Source organism: Electrophorus electricus, chromosome 15 (genome assembly GCF_041902795.1).
Source record: "Electrophorus electricus isolate QZ-2024a chromosome 15, ASM4190279v1, whole genome shotgun sequence".
Classification (NCBI taxonomy): domain Eukaryota; kingdom Metazoa; phylum Chordata; class Actinopteri; order Gymnotiformes; family Gymnotidae; genus Electrophorus; species Electrophorus electricus.
Window position 1 is genome coordinate 583,357 of NC_137511.1, and position 24,144 is coordinate 607,500.

The window sequence follows — 24,144 nt, forward strand, 5'->3', positions numbered from 1 at the left end:
CAATTTCTTATTTGGGACAAGGTGTGGACAAGGGCCTAAAAATGTGAGGATTATCTCTTGTTCCGGTGCTGGTGCCAAAGTCCCGAACAGTGCTACATTTTTCCACAGGTTCTCAGACAGAAACATTGGTGCCATTCTGGCCCCATAATCTTGCAGGTCTGTAACCAACGAACCTGTTACACAAATGACTGAAGGGCAGGGTCCTAGTGCCACCTCGTAAAACTGTTTACCTGCCTTACCATCATTTACAGCATGAGAACCACAGCAAATACAACAGTAATGAATAATCAGTGGTCCACAGAAGAAACAAACGCATTACTTGCAATATGGCCATATAGTTTATATGACGTTTTCCAACTTCTGGTTCCAGATGATGGAGCATCCACATCTACATATGTAATCTCAAACCTGTGAAAACACGGGTCTGTTCTTAAAATATGCACCGGTGGAAAAGTGGTGTAAGTGGCTATCCTCTCTTTGCTGGATGTTCTCAATGAGAAGCGTAATAAAGCACACATCAACCTGGGAGACATAGTTACCTTCACAACTCTTCTCACTGAAGCCTTTGATTCCAAAACTTTAAAAATGTCTGTGGCTGATGAACTGGCATCTGCTTCACTGTAACCCTATTCCTTGCCTATCCAGGTGGGGGTAAGACGCTCCTATTATAAACCATCCTATCTCAGTCCTCTGTGTGAATGGTTTGTTCTCACCCTGAAGTGGCACCAAAGCTGCAGGACAGTTATATCCAATTAACAGTTCCAGAACACAATCTTGAAGTGATGACAACTTATTTGCCAGATGTCTGAGATGAAGCCACTGCAACGCTGTGACTCTGGTTGGTATATAAGACTGAAATGGCCTGTATATGCTTCCCGTAATTGTATAATCACTCAAACTTGTAGACTACAAGCACTTTTACTTACTATGACTGTCTATGGCTATCACTGCACTGACTTCAGTTGTAATGACTGAGTGACTACATTCAGCTGGCTGACAAGATCTTGCAGAATGAAAGATGAAAGAAGGTTAAAGCCTATCTGGGCTTCTTTAAGCATAAGCTTTGTGAAACCTAAGAAAGTTGTATATTCTCCAGATGTGTTTTTCCATGATGTGTTATTCTGCTCCATTTCTGTACAAGCCACTTTGGTAGTTTTTTTCCAAAAGCGTATGAATCACCTATCAGTCACTGAAAATAGCCAATCCTTTAACGTGGGAATTGCAACATGGGAACTGGCAGTCGATTTAGGCTTAATGAGCTTGCACTCGCTTCAGCCAGAATAACTGTTGAACTGTGAGATGAAACTTGTGACTGCTATAATACAGCTTGAATCCCTAATAGTCTGTTTGAGTCACTCTGTTTTTAGGGTTGTATTATGCTATTATTAGGATGGCATTGTTTAACTCGCACTGTGAATTCTGAACATCACCTTCGTCTATTGTATGTTTTACCCTAAGTTGCAGCCACTCTAACATCCAAGTTTGCTTGTGTCATTTGTAGCTTTATTTTCTCCTCCTCTACCTTCATCTTGATTTCTTTGTTTCTACCAAACATTTGTGAGTCATGGAGTTTCTGTTCACTTTCCAGCATGCTAAGTTTAGCATGTTGAGCTTGCGTCTCCTGCAGAAACTTTACTTGTTCTAATTTGCCTGCAAGTTCTGCTTTAGCATCAGCTTGCCCTCTACTAGCTTTGGAACTTGTCCTTAACCGCTTCCTCTGAGACAATGCTTTAGTGTTTGTACCTCCAAAGATGGATTCATACCACTCAATGTTTAAAACCATCCTCACTCTTTGATTTTCTCCTTCCTCTTTAAAGGCTTCATGGATTACTTCTAATCAATTACAAGTAAATCAAGAACACATTTCTGTAGTCAGTGTATTACTGGCATCCAGTTTCTTCATGTCTGGAGTGCTAGTAGAATTATGTTGAAGGAGCTCATAACTTTGATTTACACTGTCATATCCACTTTAAATGTGTTCGGTTATTGTTCGGTTATCTATATTTTCCTTTGAACAGAATGTTTCCAGTTTTCTAGCCATTCTTGATATCTGCTTCCAGGAATTATAAGATGTCAAAAAAGCCTTTTCACGAATCTTTTTACCTTTCTCTCTTTCAAGAGAGGTCACATTTTATATTCCTATAGCAGTTTGATATTAATATTGCTGTAACTATTAACTTTATTTTGTCTGCATCTAAGTTCAGGTAGCAGTGGTTTCAAAAGTGCTGTGTGATGTCATTCACATCAAACATTAACCTTAAAACGCACAAGATATTCAAATAGTTGTGCACTAAGTATTAAACAAATTTAATCTTTCTCACATTAGTTAAGGAAAGGTGACATAAGTAGCTCTAGGCATGTATATCACTTAGATGTAACTTCAAAATTATTTCAAATTTGATGTAAACCCATTTTAAGCTTTTAACAATGTGTCCCGTAGTTTCAAACACTAGGAATGGGAACTTAATCTTTTTGGTTCTATCAAAATATAATTGTGTAACAGTTCAGTGCATTTTGAAATCATTCAGCTAACCGGCATCTCTCACTGCATGTGTAGTATCTCTATATATCAATTACTGAGGCAGGCTGTCCAGCAACAAAGATAGCAGTGTGCAGTATAGCAGACCCAGACTCAGCAGTGTGGACTATAGCAGACTCAGACTCAGCAGACTGCAGTATATTGGTTGACACAAATGAGGCAGAGTTTTAACTGCAGCCTGTGGAATCCAAAATAAGAGTCTCTATTGATGCTCAATATGTCTCTTATTTTTTCTACAAATACATTTCAGCAGCATAAAAACTATATCAAGACATGCAAGCACAAACATTTTATGTCTTATACAAATCCATAATAGTACAGAGATGGAAAAGGTCAAGTATAGCAGACAATTAAAACTAATCAAACATAATGAATTCATAATGCCACACCTCACTCCACCCCACAAGGGCGACACAATAATCTCTTCTATCACATTAAAATATGCAAAAGTAGACTTGAATGACCATTGCCAAGTACAATCCTGTAGTCCAAGGCAATGCAAACAGTGAAACACACCAGACATTTTAATTTCCTCTTCCTCCCGGCGAACTACGGTACCACACAAGGGACAAATTTCAACAGCATGGTTCAAAAGTGTTTTCACAAACATAAAGTCATTTCAAAACAGACATTCACTTTGCACTTAAGTTACACACACATAAACCAGCTTGTCCCAATCTCATAACAATAAGGCAGTACAAATACAAATCCTTTACAGGCCTGATGGAACACAGACATGTTTTTCAAATCTGAGTTTGCTTTTGCTTCTTTGGTGAACTGACAATGATTTTTATGTTATAGACAAATCTGCCTCTCTAAAGTGAAGCTAAATCTTGATTTCTTTATGTTTCCAGTCACAGATTTGCTAGGCCCTTTTTAAAGAAAACCTCAGTCTCTCTAAAGATCCTCCTGAGATCTTGTTCGGTTACTCCAGAAGCCATGCGTATGTTCTCCTGAAGCTATGCTTATATTCCCCCCACCACAATGTTTCAGGCTTTTCACTGTCATTGATTAATGAAATATCATTGTTGGGTTAGTTGTCTCAGTGATGAAATGTCATATTAGCTGAAATACAAATTCAGCCTTTTTCTATGACCCATCTCACCCAGAGAAGCAGCTAATGTGCCAAGGCATCCTTCAGAAGTGTGTTTTACTTTGTCAAGAATAACATTAAGAGGATTAATCAATAATGGGACTTGATTGAAGCTGACAGATCACTCTCTCTGTTCCATGCTGCTCTGCCTTTGTTCTATGTTTTCTCTTTCCCATCGTGCATCGGAAGGTTCAGACTGAGGTGGTCATTTATATCTACATTTATGGCATTTACCGGACACTCTTATCCAGAGCGGCTTACAAAAGGCTTTAGTTGTCTACTCTAAGTATCCTTAGCTAGCACAAATAAGTAAATGCAAAGTGATTTCCCTGTTCCCTACTCTCCCTGTTTCCAAGGCTTCCTGATTTACCCCAGTGGTAGTACACTAATCTCGCTAGGGCAGCTTTAAGATTACATCACCGTTTCACGATCAACACTGAATATTCATTAGTCTGGATTGGTGTGTGTGACAGTGGAAAGCATCTGCTCGGCAGTGGCGTGATACCAGCTGTATTATTGTCTTGGTAAACATGTTTATCATCCAGGATCTAGTCATTATATCTTTCACAAGACTGTAGTAATTACCGGCAAATTGGATTTTGGAAAAATGGCGGGAACATTTTGTGGGTGTGGTCAAGAAACAGCCAGACGTCATTTTGTACATTCCCTGCATGGTGTATCCTTATTTATCAAAATGAATGGTTAGTCTTAACTTACAGTCTAGTGGATGTTGTTATACTAATATTAAAGTGCTTAGTCTTAACTTATGGTGTAGTGAATGTCCCTTTTGGAATGTCGTTATTTTCTTGTTTTCATGTAGTTGTGATGTGACTTAGATGCAATAAATGAGGTGACATTCTGAACGATGACCACAGTCACTAGTTTGAGCCTGAAGTTTTGAAGTCCACTTAATCTTAACCCTAACCCTCAAATCACTCTTCATTTAAGAACTGCATTTAAACAGATTCCTTGCTCTATGATAGCTCTGTGACTATCAATGGCTTCATACACAATTATCAATGGCTATCAATGGCTTCATACACAATTAAAATATGATCACTCCCATCTTTGTTCCCAGAGCTGTCTGGGCTTGAGGGTTCTCATGCCCCTGCAGTATAATTACGCAAATTATAATTGTGCATGAATCAGGTGCCTCCATGAATTTCTCAACTGTGCCATGTGCAGCTTTATTAGGAATATATTTCTTGGACATGCACCTTATTTTGGAGCAACTGATTGTCCAAGCTGTTTCTTCGGAAGACAAATGCTTAAACAAATGCTCAGAGTTTGGCCAGTTTCTGCCCCTGGATTCATGCGACACTGGGCAAGGAGGTCCATTAGGAGTACCGGAGGGTGTGGCAGTAGAACGCAGATCGTGCTTATGAGCTCATGGAGACTTTGCACTTTGCCCTTTGCCCTTTGCCCTAGGCTGAACCTTGTCAAACCCTTCCACAACCTTGTTGGCTCCCCGGTTGATTAAAGGAAATTTGCTGCACAATCACTAACCAGGGCCGCTTTTCCCAAACACCTTCTGGCATTTGAAATGCATGTTTTATTGGTGGTGAGAATTCTCACAGTGATGTGCGCTCTGAGTTATAACAGTCACACTTTTTGAAAGGTGCAGCCAAGCTTAGTAATGCACGTGTGCAAATCACATGACATTTCCACAAATTTCTTGGCCAGGCGTGCTGATTGCCTGGTTTGAGTCCAGACAGTTGGTTGGTTGGTAAGAAAATCCCTGGAGCGTGTACATTTACATGACATTAATGACTTCATGTCTGGTTGGTATGAGTGTGTAGATTAGAACTAACCAAGATGACACCCATGTCATACCCACAGAAGTGCGACTTTTAAATTGCCTTATGTTCCTGTCAGTCTCATTTTTTGCTAAAAGTAATTAGGGCTCATATTGGCTTTCTTAATTAAATAGCTGTATAGGAAAGATGAAGGTAAAATAGAATTAAATATAACAGAATAAAATTGTAATCTGGTATCACAAAACCACTCAATTATTTGGAAATAAAAACACAAGCCATTTATTTGCATAGACCAGTAGCAACCACACATCTCTCTGTTCCCACCTCTCTTTCTTTCTTTCTTTCTTTCTTTCTTTCTTTCTCTCTCTTTGTCACTCTCTTCCGATGGTAGTCATTAGGCCCTAACTGCTCTCTCCCAGTGTGCTGTGTCTTACCCCATTCCTCAGTGAGACAGGGCCACCACATGCCCCATCATGTTGGAGCACAGAAGCGGGACTCAAACTGCCTTGTGACAGAATCAATAAGCCGTGTTAATGTTGCGGCGGCTCCGTTGGCAGTATCAGCGAGACTGGACCCTCCTGATAGCTTGGCCATAAAGCGGGAACCATCAAAGATAGCGTGGTTGCTATTGACAGCTCAGCGCCTGATAACATTGATAAGTCAGCATCATTACAAGTAATGATGTCCGACTGTTAAGGTCTGACATAATTCTTCCAGTCCAAACAATGAAGGTCCTGCTTGTTGTGGTTAAAGTTTGAGGGAAACTGAAGTTGGGATTATCTGTTCTAATTAGTAGATCATGTAGATTAAATGTTGTGACCAAACTATGCCATCCACTGTACATGAACATCTGTGAAACATTAGTAGTAATTATCAGTAAAATAGAATCGGTGCTATATTCAAACAAGTCCCTTAAGGCAACATCAATGTTCCGGCAGAAGAAGAATACCAGTCAATACCAATTTCATTACTTTGATCAATATTCTTGTCTCCTGCCATTTCACCACCAGTCTGAAATGGCATCGTCTCTTGCATATTGACATACATTTTGTGTCACTTCCATAGAAATAAGCACAAAAAGATCAACCGAATCTTGCATGGTATCAATTTGGCACTTAAAGGTTTATGTAAACTTGATTTGCTCATGTTGCTGGTTTTAAGAGATGCAGGGTAAACGTAGAAAGAGAAACTGCACTAAGTACGATTTTGCAGGCAAGATAATTGTAATGTTGCTGGCCTGAGTGTCGCAGGGCGCGGGGCAGGACGCACAGACTCCCTCGATGATGTAGGACGTTTATTGGCATAAAACAGACAACAACGGTGGCACTCACATACAACATTTACGGTAATCACGGTTATACATGTAACATTTAAACAAAGAACACATATACAGCAACTCATGACATACACAAACCAGCGTTACGGCTACAAAGATCTACAGTAACAAATACGCAGTGACAATGACCAACAAAGGGAGCACACACGGACAGGGGCTTAAATAGACACACAAGACATTAACATTGAACCCTATACACATGTGTGCAATCCTGAGGGGTGTGGTTACAAAAATAAGTGACACAATACATTGGTGCATCCCCCTGCACGCAGCGGGCCGTTGCACGTGACTATGGGGGGAGGAGCAGTCCGTGACAATAATCATATATTTAAACTTGGATGCGTCTAATTTGTAAAGGAATCGCAAATTTTGTCTAATTGATTATTATGCAGTGTTCATTCAGTTCATTCAGTTCAGTTGAATGTTGAATGACCATCAATCACCAATGAATCACCTTTAAAACTTTCAAATGATGTCAGTGCCAACTGATCTCTTTGACTATACTTTCAGTGTTCAGTGATCTTTACTTAACCAGTTTAACTGTTTTACCATAAATGTAAAGAACATTTTAGTTGACCTTTGTTCTCAAAGGCCCTGGCTGCCTCAGCTGTCATACCTTTTTTTAAACAAGCATGCATAAACAAACCTGAAAAGAGAATCGTGCAAGTTCAGTCTCTCAAACGCCTGCTGTGGAAAATAAATGAATCAAAATATGCCTTAACTTCTGAAACCATTAAATTAAATTAGTATGATGAAAAAACGGATTTCTGAAGTGAAGTGATCAATGCTTTATACACGTAAATTAGACATTAAAGATTGATGTTTTAAATTATGTTTTGTTAATGTTGATCCAACATTTCCACAGAGAGCATGTATCTCCTTTGATCAGGTGCTTCTCTGTGCTCTTCTGTTAGCATAAGATAAGCCACTTGACGCTTGGCTTACTGAGTGATGGGGCAGGAACACAGGTATAGCTGCTCTATATCAAAATGAATATGGTTGACACTGACCAGAGCTAAATGCACTGTCCATCAAAAAGGCATCAATCTGTCGGCTATATCGTGCCTACCCATAATGCTTTGTTTTAGATGGTGCATAGCTGCTCCATTAAAAACACCTTAAATGTGTTTTACTCAAAAATCAGAGATTACAGATCCTGCTACAGAACTCATAAATTATGTTCATTGTACAAATGTAGGCAATATAAAATGTCATGAAAAAATTGTTTAAGGTGATTCTGAATACTGCACATTAGACCCATACTCAAAGTCTATAGTCCCATCTAAAAAGATTGGTTATATTTCTGCTGTTGTGAAAGATAATAGAACTCTGCAATAACATTTTTTGCCTTTACAAGTTACTCATGTGATATTGCATATGTGTTTCATGGCTCTAGTTTTTTTAAAGTCATAGTTTTTTCTTTGAGTAATTTGTTCAAAAGGTCACCACATTTGAAAGGTTAACTGATCTGAAGAGCCTTGAGCCGTGTTATGTTCTTAGATCTGTATTAATGTCCTGTACATGACTTTTCACCACAGAGAGAGTTTTAAAGGTTTTAAATTTGTGTGGCTCTTTCTGAGGCACTTCACTACCCAGAGATGAGCTTTGAGCTGAGAGATATGATCCTCTCAGAGATTAATCTGGTCTGGAAAGCAATATCAGCACAATCTCCAGACTGAGCTTGAAGATAGCATCTTAGCCTTTCTGCTTGTCAAATGCCTTAACTGCTGAGGTGAAGTGCACTCTTGCAGTGTTGAATGAACATCCATGTCAAAAGAAGAACGCAGGTGAATACAGTCTGAAATCAAAGGAATCTGGTTCTTTATGTCTGTGGGGGGGTTTTTTGTTGTTTTTTTGTTTTTTTAACTATGTTATAATGTATGTCTTGATTACCATTTGATGTCTTGTAGTTACATTCAAAGTGACAAAGTTTTAGTTGAAGTTGTTGAGAGGTCAGTACAAGTGACATACATCCTCAGTGACAGGTCCTGGATCAGTGCTCAGGTGTTAAAACTAGGTTACAAGTATGTATCATCGTTTAAAAAAGTTGTGATGCTAAAGGAATATATGGGAAAATGGGCAAGAACACTTAACTTAGAAACAAATAAAAATAAATAAGGCAATATATAGAAATATGCTGAATAATTGGACTTTTAAAGTGCTGGGTGAGATGATTGTAATCATGTCTTATGTTTATGCTACTTTATTAGTATATTGCACAAAAACATAATAAAATAACAGTGTTGTGCACACATTGCTTTAAGAATCATGTTCAGGCAAATGCCTTTTTTGTTTATAGTGTTGTAGTTAATCACTCTTAAATTACAGCAGGCATGTACAAAGGTGATATTTTTAGGTGATGAGCAAGACCCCATGGGTGAGCTGTAAGCAAAGCTGAATTTCTAATGGAACCTCACACACATTTTTGTCGTAGAACTGCCATATCAGGAGACCAGCAAGGACCCAAGTGGTGTTCATCTAAAAATAATCTGGTAAATAATTAACTCCAAAAAGCTCATCTGAGAGGTCCATTAGAGTCTTGGAGTATTGCTGGAGGGAGACAGCTCATTTGTAACTCACCTCAGATAAATCCACCAAATTCCTATAGCTTTGCTTACATCCTGGACAACAGTATGAACTAAATAAGTGAATTACAAGGACCATAAAAGCAGGTGAATAAGAGTTCAGTCTGACTTAAGAGGGAGAGAAGACTGAAAGTTTATGAGATAGTTATGACATCAGTACACACACACACACACACACATGCATACGCACACACACGCGTGCCCGCACACACATGCGCAGACGTGCACACACGCATGCACACGCACACACACACACAAATACTATGCTTCTATTATACAAATTTATATGATTTTAATATGTTGTTAAAAATATTAAAATATAGCAAATCATTAATCCAATATATGGATCTCTAATATGTGACAATCCTGGCTGTATTTTCTAAATAATGTGCAGTAGATGACAACTTATTTCCAGGTACAGGTATGTAAGCTTATATCATCTAGTTTAGTGCTTTTGTTCAACAAATGTAATGGATTGGTTTGATTGCTGTATTGAAGGCTTTTGGCTTGACTGCTATATTGAGTCTTTATCAGCGTGTCACATGAGAGACTTTCTTCCCAGGCCTCCTGATTTGTTTTTCTCTTGCTTGAATCTCTTCCTCAGCTCTTACGAATGTGAAGTTATGGGCCATCGACCGCCAGTGTTTCCAGACCATCATGATGAGAACAGGACTCATCAAGCACGCAGAGTACATGGAGTTCCTGAAGAGGTGAATTTTCCTCGTGTTTCCTGGACTAGCTGTCCTCTAACTGACCGTCCTGCTGTTTGAGCCCCACACAGAACATTTTCTCTCTCTGCTATTTGTTAGAACTGAGGTTTATTGTTTGTGCCTTTAATAGTATTTAATCATTACGCAGCGCAGTTTGTTATTGTTGAGTGTCTCTTAGCAAAGCAGGACATCGGGTTGTTTTCTGCTGAGCGTATAATCACGTTCACTTTCTGCTGATGGGTTCAACCTTCACAGGACAAGTGATGGCTGTTGCCTGTGGTATCAATCATTATGCTCATCCAAATCTATTTAACACTTTTCCACTCAGTGAGTGAGTAATATTGATCGAGATATCTAGTTATTTGTAATTAACAAATAATGCAGAGAGTGAGCCAATTTTTCCTCCTTTTGGTTCTCACACATTTGCGGTATAACAGGTTAATCATATATTCACGAAGCTTGAGTCTGTGTGAATAGTAACAGTATGCAGTGATGTCTTCATTTGTCATGCCACACAAGGCACAGGCCACATCCAGGCATCCCAGTTTCCTGGTCCCCTCACCTACCTAACACACACACACACACACACACACACACACACACTCACACACACACACACACACACACACACACACTTACACACACACACACACACACTCACTCACACACACACACACACACACGCACACACACTCTCAATGCCTCCTCATTCTGCAGCTGAGGGTTCATCTCTGTCAGCTGTTGCTCCTCACCACCAGCTGAATGGGAACCTTCCTCAGACCTTCATGCTGCTTTGTCTCCCCTCCTTTCATCATCCTTCCTAACAGTTTTCTTGTTCTTTGTGGCTTTGGAACTGTGTCAATTGGTTTTGTTCTTCCTTTTCTTTTTCTTGTATTTTTGTTTCCTTTGGTTTTAGTTTGAATAAAGCATGAATATGACTTGGCCTTCTCTTGTGATTCAAGGAAATGTCACATTATTGTGTGTAAATCAGAAACACTGACACCAGGTGTTTAGCCAGCTAGTCAGTAGGTAATGTTTTCAGTATCTCATTACAGATTGTAATCACTCATTCAAATTTCAGACATTAGGCTGATATGAGCTTATAGCAATGGGTTTAAAATACACACCTCACAAAATCTCCCATTAGTTTTAATGAAAGGCGTCAGTGTATTCCACATAATACATCTGATGAGGTCCACTTCATAGCAGTTAGACTTTAACAGTATCTTCCAATGCTAGGTTGTGTTGAGCTGGTTACAGAGATATGGTGGACCTCTTGTTTTGAAATCAATATATACATGCCCACTCCTAATGAATGAGACATTAGTGAAGTGCATTGGATGCATTGTTTGTGTCTTTGCAGAGTCTGCAAAAATATTAATCACTGAAACGTTCCTCTCCTTTCAGTGAGCACGAATTTCTTAATTGGCCTTTGGTGCACACAGCAATCCTGAAAGACTTGGAAATACATTAATACATTTAAGCAGAAGCTTCTTTTACAGAAATGACTCTTCTTTCTCTTTAGACAATGAAAACAATTGTGGAATTTGTTCTATACTGTACAGAAATGCGTCAGGGTGCACGTGGAAAGCTTTGGGCCCTGTATATCACTCTACTCTAGACCCTGTATATCAATCTGCTCTAGATCATGTATATCACTCTGCCCTGGACCCTGTATATCACTCTGCTTTGGCCCTGTATATAACTCTACTCTAGACCCTGTATATCACTCTGCTCTGGGCCCTGTATATCACTCTGCTTTGGGCCCTGTATATCACTCTGCTCTAGACCCTGTATATCACTCTTCACTGGACCCTGTACATCATGCTTTTCTGGGCCCTGTATATCACTCTGCTCTGGGCCCTGTATATCACTCTGCTCTAGACCCTGTATATCACTCTTCTCTGGACCCTGTATATCACTCTTCTCTGGGTCCTGTATATCATTCTGCTCTAAACCCTGCATATCACTCTGCTCTGGGCCCTGTATATCACTCTGCTTTGGGCCCTGTATATCACTCTTCTCTGGACCCTGTACATCATGCTGCTCCAGGCCCTGTATATCACTCTGCTCTAGACCCTGTATATCACTCTGAGAGACTAAGATGGGCCTTTCTGTCTCCAAGAAGGGAAACACACTGGTTACTTTTCATTTTTGTTCTGGCACTCTTGTTGATCAGGTGCCAGTGTAAATTACCTATGTGCTCACTGTGAAACACAGACTCTATCCAATCCACTCAAATCATCGTATTACGCTCAAGAATCCTGAGCTTTTACTGAGCTGGGTAAAATGGCTTTTAGCGATGGTGTACCAGTGCATTTGAACAGGGGACAGATTTCTCTGGAGCTGGACTCACTTTCTCCTATGGGTTTTCAAATTTTACTTTATTATAGTTCTGTTTTAGTACTTGTTTTATGTTGAATAACATATTTCTTTTTTCTTTTTTATTATTTTTGTTTTATTTCATATTTCTGTTATGATTTTGTATTTGTGTTTTAATTGTGTAATTATTATATTGTATAATTGTTTTATTGGTTTAAATCTTAATGTTTTATTTTTTCACTTGTTTTATGAGGTTTTTACCCTCCTTGTGGCTCTCAGCTACATTGAAAATGAGTAATGTAATCCCAAACTGGAAGAAAAAAGAGACAATGAGGACATTCTCTTAATTAGGGCACTTAAATAAACATGAAGATATTTATAATATTTATAATATTTATAATTATAAACCTAGAGGTTTGCTTGTCTGCTGTAATTAGAATAATATTCTCAGTGTCAAACAATTATTTTATTCTTATAAATTCTTGAAAGATATTTTTAAATCTCAGTGGCATGTAAATAGGAAGCACTGCCAAAGCACATCTCCCCTATAGCCCTTGCTGTTAAGTGTGACTGGCAGTTGCTGTTGAAATGAAAAGAACCTTAAGAGGTGCTGTGGCTTTCTTCCTGTCAACCTGTTCATTCTCCTCTCAGTTCTGTTTCCTCTTCCCATTTCTTGTCCTGAATTTCATGTGGCATGTACCTGCCCTTAACTTCTCCAAATCATCACTTCATGCCTCCGCAGAAAAAACTGCTGCGTGTTATAGATTGCTGCATTTAAATTCATATGTGTAAAATAAACAGGCTTTGTGGCTTTGTGTAAAACAAATATGCTTGCAAGTGATGATTGCTTGTATGAAACCACAGGTTTGAAATGAATGCTCAGGTTTGGGTAAGTTCAGTGCCTGCCTAGGGCAGCGTGCTGTACTGGCCAATCAGCTCACACCTGCTCTGTTCTTTATCTGACAGTGTTCCAACATTCCAGGGCCTTCCAGAAGAAATACTCAGCAAACTGGCAGATGTGCTCGAGGAGGTAGGCTCTTCAAAACCCTTCCTGTTCGACAGACAGCAGGCAAAGTGCTCACTTCATATGTTTGATGAAATAATTTTAGGATCAGTTTCTTAAGATGAATGCCATTAAAATAATTTATTATAACTTGCAGTTCTTAAAATTGAATATTGCTTTTTAATAAAACAGGACGTGCTCTTTGGGAAGCTTTTTGGGTTTATTAGAGTGCATTTGATAACTTTGACACAATGATGCTAGTGTACTATCTTTTGTAGGCCACCGGGTCTCATTCTGCACACTGTTGGCATCTGGGAAATGCATTCATCTCTTAAAAGGCTGTTAAAGATATGCAGTGCAGTTCATTTCCAGTCCATTAGAAAGTGACTGTGAGCAACTGAAGCAATTTCCTTGCTGTTCCCAGTGACAAACCACATCGCCTCTTATGCCGCCACTGGCTTTTTTACTTCATAAAAAGTACGATGATTGCCACCATTTCATGTTTAATAATATTTTCCATGTCCTGTGCATTTAGATAAAGTTGACATGGCAGAATGTGTTTTCCTAGTCATAGCTCACGTGCCCCGTGTTGAGGAAGTCACGCTGGTGAAGCCTCACAATCCTGAGTGTTCTAGTGTCTCTAGTACATGCAGAGTAGGGGACAGACTGACATGGACCCGGTAAACTCCAATCAGGGAGCTTCAGGAACACACATTCTATTTTGGGCTGTTGAGGTTTGCACACACTTACTGACATAGCAGAATTTCACATCCATAACCACAAGGGCTCAAGGCTAAAATAACTTCATGGTGGATTAAATGGCAGAGCCCTAATCCAGCCCTAATCTAACCCTCCTAGTAGTTAATCCAACCCTAATATAACCCATCTAGTAGCTAATCAGGAGCCTTATGAAGACTCGGCCAGACTGGTCCTGGTGTGGAACTAAGCCCTTCACTGCAGTGCTGCTCTCCAGTGGGGAATTGCTAAATTCATATAAAATCATCAGCCACTTTATTAGCAGTAAAGTCTACAGGCCATCTGTGAGCATGCGTAATATGTAGTATTTCATCTGATCCTTCACTGGTCATCAGGTTCTCACCGTGGGACAGCTGCTTACTGGAGTGTTTTGGTGGGAAACCACTGTGACACACGTAATGGCTGTGCCAGGTAGACCTCTACCTGCTCAACATACACAGCCATGCCATCTCCACGTCAACAGGAATGCTGGATCTGTTGGATATTACTTCCCAGGAATGTTGGTTAATTGAATATTAGTTGACACAGTCACTAAGAAAGCACACAGAGGCACCTGCAGATAAAGGGAACTGGCTTCCATATGCAGAACTGCAGGCAGATAGAGGCCAAAGAAAGGAGTCTTAAATGGCAAACCTTTGCTTTCAGTTTCTTCAAAACCTTTTCAACTCATTTACATGAAGAGACAAGTGAAAATGCCTTCCAAGTCCATTTGGGAAAAGTGTATTAATAATGCTACTGTGTCCATGCATTTTCCCCCCTTTTTCAGCAGTAGATGCTAATTTTTTTAGCAGTATGCTAATTTATTTCTTGAATTGAACATCTACCCTCACAGAATCTAGATAAAGTAAATTAGTGGTTTATTTATTACTGTTAATTGTGTGATGTGATATGAAAATATGAATAATAGCCTAGGGGATTAAGAATTAATTATGTCAGATTAACTGGCCTGGACTGTTTTACAACTAGAAAGGAATTCATAATTCCACAAATACTTTTGGAAACATTGCTACTACAGCACCAGTGCGATCACAACACCAGAAACATGACTCGTATTGCCGGAATGCTTCTATTCCGATGCCTAATCTTCCGTAAACTGCTCCCCATAGACCTCTTCCTTGCTGCGGGTCTCCTGCTTGCAAACTCTGAGGCAGGTTTTCAGCAGAACATTGCCTGCCACCTCATAAAGCATTGCGTAATGGGGTGACAGAAGTTTTCCATGGTTTTCTCAAAGCCTCTTCAAAGCAGTTGTGAAATACCATGAGCAGTTTTTATATTAGACCTTGAAAGGTATTACTGAGTACTGGGACTATAACATATGTTGTCACATGCAGTTGTACAAGCACTTTTTTATATGTGCTCAGGATTTCTCAAAGCCAGATTCCTTAAGTAAGCTTGAAAAATGAGATTCTAAACCTGTACTCTATTCAAAGGATATGAAGCCATTGGGGAGTATGGTGGCATGAAACGTAATTGCAATGGGTATGATCAACGGGCACTACCTCTGGGGGTCACCTGGGGTCATCCGGTACCTGGTGTCTCCTGTAATTGTGGACACTCCTGTGTTTTTTTTCTCTCTCTCTCTGTCTTCATTCTTTACACTGGAGGCTTCTCAGTGTGTATATATGGCTTCAGGATCAGCAATTTTTTCTGAAATCTCCCTTCATGGAAGTCATGTAACACTTTATATTGTCTGTGACAAAATTCAGGAATTCCACACATTAATGGATAAAGAAAAATACCAGATCCATAAATCAAAACAATGTGTGAAATTGTAATAAACATCAATACACCACACATTCTAATGCACTATTTTTATGATGTGCTAACATCATATGGAGTAATTTTCCAACTAGCAACTGCTTATAAATAATGTGATATCTACTGTTTGGTAACAAATAGCAAATTGTGATTATTTTAGTTTCTATTCTAACGTATTACTTAGTGTAAAATACATGAAGTTGCATTTCCTATTGCATGTCTCCTGAGGCTGGGTTTTCAGAAGGCGTTTACAATGTGTATGGGTTAATCCCAACACAGAACTTAAATCTGACAAGATTACTTTTGGGTAAAAATACCCTTTAACAAACATAGACCCTGAGATATTGTTTAAATTAATCCCTAAATGGATTTTATGTTCGGTTTGCAGCAGTTGATACATAATATGGTGCTTCATTGCTCAAAGCTGCAGTCTTTTGTTCAAAATATGTTTGAAGTGAAGTTCAATATAAATCAGACTTGACTCAGGTTGAGGTCTACCCACCTGGAATATGCTTTGGTCAGACTGTGTCAGAGAGCAACAGGCAGACCTACAACATTAAATCTTTCAAAAAATGACAGGACATGAACCTTTTCAGAAAACCAACGTAAAATGGCTGAGATTTGTCCCATTTCCTTTGTCCCTTTCTTTGACGCATTGGTTTCACCATGGGCCATGCCTGTCTGTGCCATGCGGGCTTTGGCTTTGCACTAATAAATGTCATTGTGCAGAGAATGAGTCATTGCTTAAAATCAGTGGTCGTTCTACAAGAATAATGGTATGTTACTAAAAAACAGGAACTGAGCCTTGAATAATAGAACCGAATAATAGTTTGCCACTGCTGTGCAGTACTGGACAAAGAATATTCTAGAGTGAACTAAAGGATACTGGCAGGTGAAACAAAGCGAATGAGGCTGCTGTGTGTGATGTCTGATGCTAATGCTTGCAAAGACATATTTGTAGTTTTTGTCAAATGAGACATGGATCTGGGTTGCATATGAAGTTATTAAAATAAATTGTTCTTAAAAGACTCCTTATGACTTAGCATGTGTATGGGGTTGTGCATTTCCACCATTTGGTTTTTAAAGATCACATTTCCAAAACCCACTGAGAGAAGGAAATTACAACAACATTGCTTTGTCAATTTTAATAAATGAATTAAAATGGATACTTAATTATAACGCTAACACCAGCAGGTACAAGGACACTAGAAAGAACAGAAGAAGGAAAACCTTTTCTGTCAATTTCTTCACATGTCAGTTTACTTCACATGTCAGACTAATAAGTGTCTTTTTTAGCAACAGGATAGCAGAATGTTTTTTAAATTGTTGTCAGCATGATTGAAGCGTTTCATTCTAAGGTATTTCAGATTTTGCCATCTTCACCTGATTAATTATGTGTGACATAAATGTGCAGAATGCCAGCCCTGAGGTTAGTGGCATATTTCAATGGCTCGCATATATCTGGTTATAAAAGTGTGACTTTGACATGACCTTAGAGTAGTCATTCATTTTTTCTTTCTGCTCTCTTAATTGTTAACTGGCTTTGATTTGTTTTTTGTTTTTTTCAAAAATATCATCAATCACTTAGAGCACAAAACCAACAATTGAAAAGAAGCAGATGGCAGCTGTTTAATGGCATTTAACGTTTGTGTTAGGGCCCTTGCTACATGTAACGTTTGTGTTAGGACCCTTGCTTCATTTAACATTTGTGTTAGGCCCCTTGCTACTTTTATTGTTTGTGTTAGGCCCCTTGCTACATTTATCATTTGTGTTAGGGCCCTTGCAACATGTAACATTTATGTTAGGACCCTTGCAACATGTAACATTTATGTTAGCGCCCTTGCTACATGTAACATTTGTGTTCGAGTCTGCTTCATTTATTGTTTGTGTTAGGGCCTTTGCTTCAAGGCTCTGTGATTACTGCTAACCTAAACCTGCACCCTCTAAAACTAAAGCAGTCCGGATAGTTTCACCCACTCAGATGCACAACTGTTGGCAGCTTGGGTCAGCTAGTATAAACACAAGGCTCTACGTCTTGCCCAAGCTGCCTCAGCTGTGTCCAATAAATCAGGCTTGAAATCAGGGTTTGCTGTTTGCCCCACACTACTTAGTGATGGTGAGATTGTTTGGTCCTGATCCCAAGTGCATGCGCGGGATCGCGGGAGTGAGCGGTCATTCCCACACTGGCACGGAGCACGGAGCAGTGCAGGTCATGGGGTCAATGTTTTCCATCTGATGTGTGAGACATGATTGTGCAGTGCGAGGAAGGCAAGGGAGGGAGATGGGGAATAAGGGAAGAGAGAGAGAGAGAGAGAGAGAGAGAGAGAGAGAGAGAGAGAGAGAGAGAGAGCTGTGAGTTGAAATAACAGGGGATTTGCTATTTAACCAGCTAGTGGCTTGTTGCTTCCTCTGAAGGCTTTCTCACATTGAACATCTGTGAAGGAGGCCCAGGGTCATTTATATGTGGGCTGATGTAATGGTGGGGAGGGTCACTGATTAGTCATAATGATGATAAGCGGGGTGGTAATTCAGCAGGCTGGGCTCTGTTCCCAGCAGTGACTCCGCCAGTTGGAGAGCACGATCCACTACTGACCTCAGCAGATGGACCTGGGTCACACTGAGTAATGGAGGACTGAAGATGAACTGGATATCTGACACCAGGCTCCTGTGATTCTGAGAGAGGGATCTCACACATTCTTCCAATCATTGTCTTTAAATAGCCAATTAGAAGTAAGAATGTGATTTTATATTCCATTTGGGGTTATTTAGATGGTGAAATTAAAGTCTTGTGGCCAGAAGATTTCCTGTGGTTATGTACTGTGAGGCAGTTCATTCTGTTGTCATTTGTCTTGCTCTTATGGGTAGCTGAAATTAGGTGTATGGTTTCTCTTTGGCTTTTGCGAAATTTGTCAGGCACTTTGCTTCTGTGTAGACTTATTTCCAGGAATACCTACTCTGTTTCTTTCCACTGTGTGTTCTGGTTTGCCATTTTCATCCATCCTGTGGTATTGCTTGTGTGCCACTATACAAGAAAGCTTTCAGCCAATGAAACAGGACCAAGTTAGAAAAGAGACGCATTGCCTCAAGGCTGGTACAGCAAACAAGCCATTTATGGCCTGGTTCTGGTCTGTGCTGGTGAAAGGACTAAACCAGTTAGATTCCAGTACACCCTTTTCATTCTCTGGGTCCATATCTAATGGTGAACAGTGGAGGAAGTGTTTGGGTTAAGGTTCAGGAGGGGGCGTTGATGTTGCTGCACTGTGTCCCTGTTGTGATGCTTCAGTAAACTGCTAATAAACAGATTAGGTTTAGTGTGCAGACAGTCCCTCAATACTCTTCCAAAGCATGACTGGAATCCCCATTGAGGTTCACAGTAGATGTTCCAAGAGGAAGAAGGAGATCTAGGAGGATTTCTCACTTTTTCAATATAAAAAGGGTGTCATGTAATGTTATGTAGTGAACTGCGTGGGCCAATGAGAGGGCTGCTTCTCCTGGACGATCCACAACACCCCGTAACACTCTACTAGAGAGTCAGACAAGAGCAAGAACTGTGGTAACATAAAACCAGAAGTGTATTAGTTGGTAATTGTCAGATGTTCTTGGGATTCGAGTCAGTTTCTCAGTGTGGCGTTTGGTTATTACTCCCTGTTAACTGGCAATTTAGGTCTGGCTGTTTTGGATTTAATGGGTTTAAAGAGGCCGTTGTTTGCAATGGGGAGTCATTGTGCCTTTACACGGGCATGAATCAATGTCAGGAGGCCCTGTATAGTAACTGGTGCTCTCTCTCTCTCTCTCTCTCTCTCTCTCTCCCTCTCTGTTTGTCTCTCTCTTTCCCACTATCCCTGTCCTTCTCTCTCCATCCCCCTTCTTGCTCTCTCTATACCTTCTCTAACTCTTTCTCTCTATATATCCTCTCTATACCTTCTCTAACTCTTTCTCTCTATATATCCTCTCTATACCTTCTCTAACTCTTTCTCTCTATATATCCTCTCTATATCTTCTCTAACTCTTTCTCTCTATATATCCTCTCTATACCTTCTCTAACTTTCTCTATATATCCTCTCTATACCTTCTCTAACTCTTTCTCTCTATATATCCTCTCTATATCTTCTCTAACTCTTTCTCTCTATATATCCTCTCTATACCTTCTCTAACTCTTTCTCTCTATATATCCTCTCTATATCTTCTCTAACTCTTTCTCTCTATATATCCTCTCTATACCTTCTCTAACTCTTTCTCTCTATATATCCTCTCTATATCTTCTCTAACTCTTTCTCTCTATATATCCTCTCTATACCTTCTCTAACTTTCTCTATATATATCCTCTCTATATCTTCTCTAACTTTCTCTATATATATCCTCTCTATATCTTCTCTAACTCTTTCTCGCTATATATCCTCTCTATACCTTCTCTAACTCTTTCTCTCTATATATCCTCTCTATATCTTCTCTAACTCTTTCTCTCTATATATCCTCTCTATACCTTCTCTAACTCTTTCTCTCATTCTCACTGTCTTTGTTCCCTCTCTCCCTCTTTCTCTCTCCCTCTCTCTATATTTTTCTGTCTCTCTTTTCTTAGACCCATTACAGCGATGGAGAATACATTGTCAGACAGGGCGCTAGAGGAGACACCTTCTTTATCATCAGTAAAGGAAAAGTAAGCTTCCTGTCACAGACATGGGCAGCGCTGCATGTGTAATCCTGCTTTGCTTTGGGGAAACATTGCAACCATCACTGATCATATAAAATCCTTTTTATGTCAACCAAGAACATTTTCAAGCCCACTTTGCTCGATCTGACTTTAAAAACGCTCCAGTCTAGAACATGGTGTGATATGTGATACCTTTGTGATGGCAGGTGAACGTTACCCAAGAGGATTCACGCAGTGACACACCCGTTTACCTGCGAGGCTTGGGGAGAGGGGACTGGTTTGGAGAGAAAGCCCTTCAGGGGTAAGTCACTTTGTACTGGAAAATGCCTTGCTCACTGTGGCATGATTTTGACCAAATGTAAATGTGCTAGTGTTTTGAGAGAGACTGCAATTAAGTTCACTAATTATAATTAAGTTAACTGCAATTTAAGAATGATTAGAGCAATGTCAACACCTCATCACAAAACTCTTTGCAGAAGTAGCTGTGATGAACACCAGTAATTGTTTGGAACATTTACGGAACAAACACCTGTGAGTCATTTGCTAAAACCTTAATGGGATATTTAAAAGGAAATATCTGGGACTTGTCAATGCTCTCACACAACAGACAAAGATGAAGGCTTGTGTGGGGCTCTAGAACGCTCCTTTGAATAGGGCTATTTGTCTCTGAATGCTTGCCTGTGATCTACTGATTCAATGAGACACCTTAGATGTGGATTGCGATTATTGATTGATTGAGTGATTCTTTGTGTAAACATTCACCCACCCCGTGCTGCATCGACCGCTTGGAGCGCTGAGATGGTTAGGATGTGTATCTCACTCTGGAAGGCTAGACATCAATTACATGTTCAATAGCTCATGAGCTCCTGGGCCAAGCATAATGGACTGTTAACTGGAGAAAATCACACGCATTTCTAAATGAAACAGCTGCTTTTAAAGATCTCCGTCCCTAGCAGAGAAAAATGAACTATGGGCTCAAACCGATGAAAGTTAGTGTCAGGCTCCCCTGGTCCACACCATGTTTCCCAGCATGCACCCTCCAACAACCCAAGTGACACGCCGTCCAGCTGCACCTCACTCTCATCTGTTCCAACTTTATTGATTATTGATCACATTCACTTGTGTCCTATGATCATCCCGATATTTATACTAGTATAGTTGCACTCTGTCTTTGTGAAGTATTGACATGCCTCATATCTCATGTGTACTGACTGGTTTCTCTGCCTTTCTTTCTGTTTACTGCCCTGGCTTCTATATTGATTATTATCTCTCCATCAAGACCTTCTGCTTGCCTTCTTGGCTTCACTTGTGTACATCTTGACCTGAGCCTGGTCTCATTTATGCTGTCTCTGGTCATTACGGCTCTCGATTGTCCTGTTGCAGATAAACCCTCATTGCTTGATCGTGTCTGTGAACATCTGTCTCCTGTTCGTAGCGTTACAGTTACAGTCGTTTAAACCAATCAGGAGCAGTAACTCTCCAGGCTGGGCAGGTGAGGTGTCATCTAATGGAGCTGGCATGGGCACACCACTGGAAGAGATGCACCTGGAAGAGCTGACCAGTGAAGTGGGATCAGAACAGGGTCCATGTTGCATGCACAGTGTAGTATGTTGGACAAGAGCTGTGGGAGAGACACCTAGTGGATGACAGCAGTGGTGTCTGCAAATGCTGATGGCAGAAACAGTGAGATAAGTTTAGTGTTGTTTTTGTCCCCATTACATTAATGCCATGGATTTGTGTTTCGGTCATCACGGGTGATGAAGGCTTTTAGCATTCTGTTAATCTACTCAGCAGTGTGCCTGTGTGATGTTTCACAGGTCTGTTTTGATTCAACCAACCAGTGACCCTAAAGGACATGCCCACTAATGCAGCTGCACAGTACAGAATATGCACACACACACACGTGCGCGCACACACACACACACACACACGCATGCACGCACGAAAACACACACACACACGCATGCACGCACGAAAACACACACACACACACATGCATGCGCGCACACACACACACACACACACACACACATGCACGCACGCACACCTGAGCAATTCTCAGAACGAAGAGGGTACCTGGGCACTGGTCATTGTAAGAGCAGTATTGATTTCTGGGTGACGTGGAATAGACATGAATGGAAAGTAATTTGGGATGACAGCAGCAGTCAAAGGCTTAATGCAGACCTGTTGAGGACCCAGGACACTCCAAAAAGAGATCCTTCTCATTTCTAAGAGGTCTTTGTCCAAGTTAGACCCTCGAATTTGCGTTCAGTTTGTGCGTCAGTGTTGGGTTAGGCTAGACATTCTGCAGAGAGTTCAAACAGAAGCTCTAGTGGCCACAATTATGGTTAAATTAAATCTTTAGATTAAATTTTGTGTTATGATGACTGTGGTCTAGTCTCAGCTCCCTGTTCCCTCCAAATTCTACATTTTGCTGTCACTGGTGAAAGAGACAAGAGTAAAATCAGTAACTTACATACATACTTACCTGCAGGCACCTTATGATGCAATGCAGATTTTTTTGTACAAACCCAATACCCCTTTTCTTCCCAAAAGGAAGCACTTACTGGGTGTGTTCCTAGAGCACTGTAATCCCCCTAGGTCTAGCAACTGTGTTAGTAGACAGCAGCCTGTGAAGACAGGGAGTGTGTGTGTGCGTGTATTTGCGTTTGTGTGTGTGTGTATTTCACCTGTGATGCTTTCCCTGTCCCTTGTTACTTGCTAAGATCAAACGATAGCAGTGAGGCAGTGGCGTGCATGAGTTTGTGAGGACTCTAATGAAGTGTGTTCGTCTTGGCGAGGCTGCACCAGGGAACACGACAGCATCAGGCAGGGATTCTTGGCATGTTGTACGGTGCCATGGCGATTTTGCCACTGTCATCGGGGACTGGCTGAGAAAAAGTGGTCTTGTTAGTGCAGCAGTGTGTCTGTCATCGTCTTCTGCATAAGTCACAGCAGAGTACTACTGTCGGTGTCATTACTGCAGTGATGTGAATTATTTTGCTACTGATCATAGTGTCCTGGTTTGGGGGAAAATGAGCTCATTAATAGGCAAAAAGACAAAAGGACGATTTGGACGATTACCAAAACTGATCTCTAAAGTTCTAGTTGGTCACACTGGTGTTATTAATTAGAGACATTATATATGCCAGTGTGAAAACTGTGCTGCGATTAAGCACTTTGAAAGTTTACAGGTTGTGATGCAGGATTTCATGATGCATCTCTCTTTCAAAAGGTTGTGCTCATAAATATTCAAAACTTTAGACACCAAATCCAAAGTGAACACTTGCTTTTAGGTTTGTGGTGCTTTTGTTGATTCCACAGAACACATGGTACATTTACACCATCAACATCTGCATGATGTCTATCATAACAGTTAACTTGACTAAATAAACAATTAGGCAAGCTTAAATAAACACATTTGTTTGGCTTGGTCTTCTAAGAAAAACTGGTGTGCTCCTAAAGTGTACACAAGCTTGTGTGGCTGTCAAATGATAATAACGTAGCATTAACGTATTCTCAGAATTCAGACGTTCACCACCAGTTACTGTCATCAGTCCACCTTCTCATCTTTTTTTCATCTTTTTTTATATTGTGATACATCACATCTTGGCAGTGCTTGCATCATAATTAC

At 40.2% G+C, this 24,144-nt stretch overlaps 1 protein-coding gene across 3 annotated transcripts in view; it reads left to right on the forward strand.

Annotated features, from left to right (window-relative positions):
* Nucleotides 1-24,144, forward strand: part of prkg1b (protein kinase cGMP-dependent 1b) — an 82,537-nt gene that overhangs the window by 34,787 nt on the left and 23,606 nt on the right. For all 3 annotated transcript variants that reach the window (XR_003410579.3, XM_027009434.3, XM_027009432.3), the window contains exons 4-7: nt 9,915-10,020; nt 13,309-13,372; nt 20,439-20,516; nt 20,717-20,811. Coding sequence is in view for 2 of the 3 variants with exons in the window: in XM_027009434.3 (XP_026865235.2) it covers nt 9,915-10,020; nt 13,309-13,372; nt 20,439-20,516; nt 20,717-20,811 (343 nt within the window). In the remaining variant the exon portion in view is untranslated. The remainder of the gene's footprint in view (nt 1-9,914; nt 10,021-13,308; nt 13,373-20,438; nt 20,517-20,716; nt 20,812-24,144) is intronic.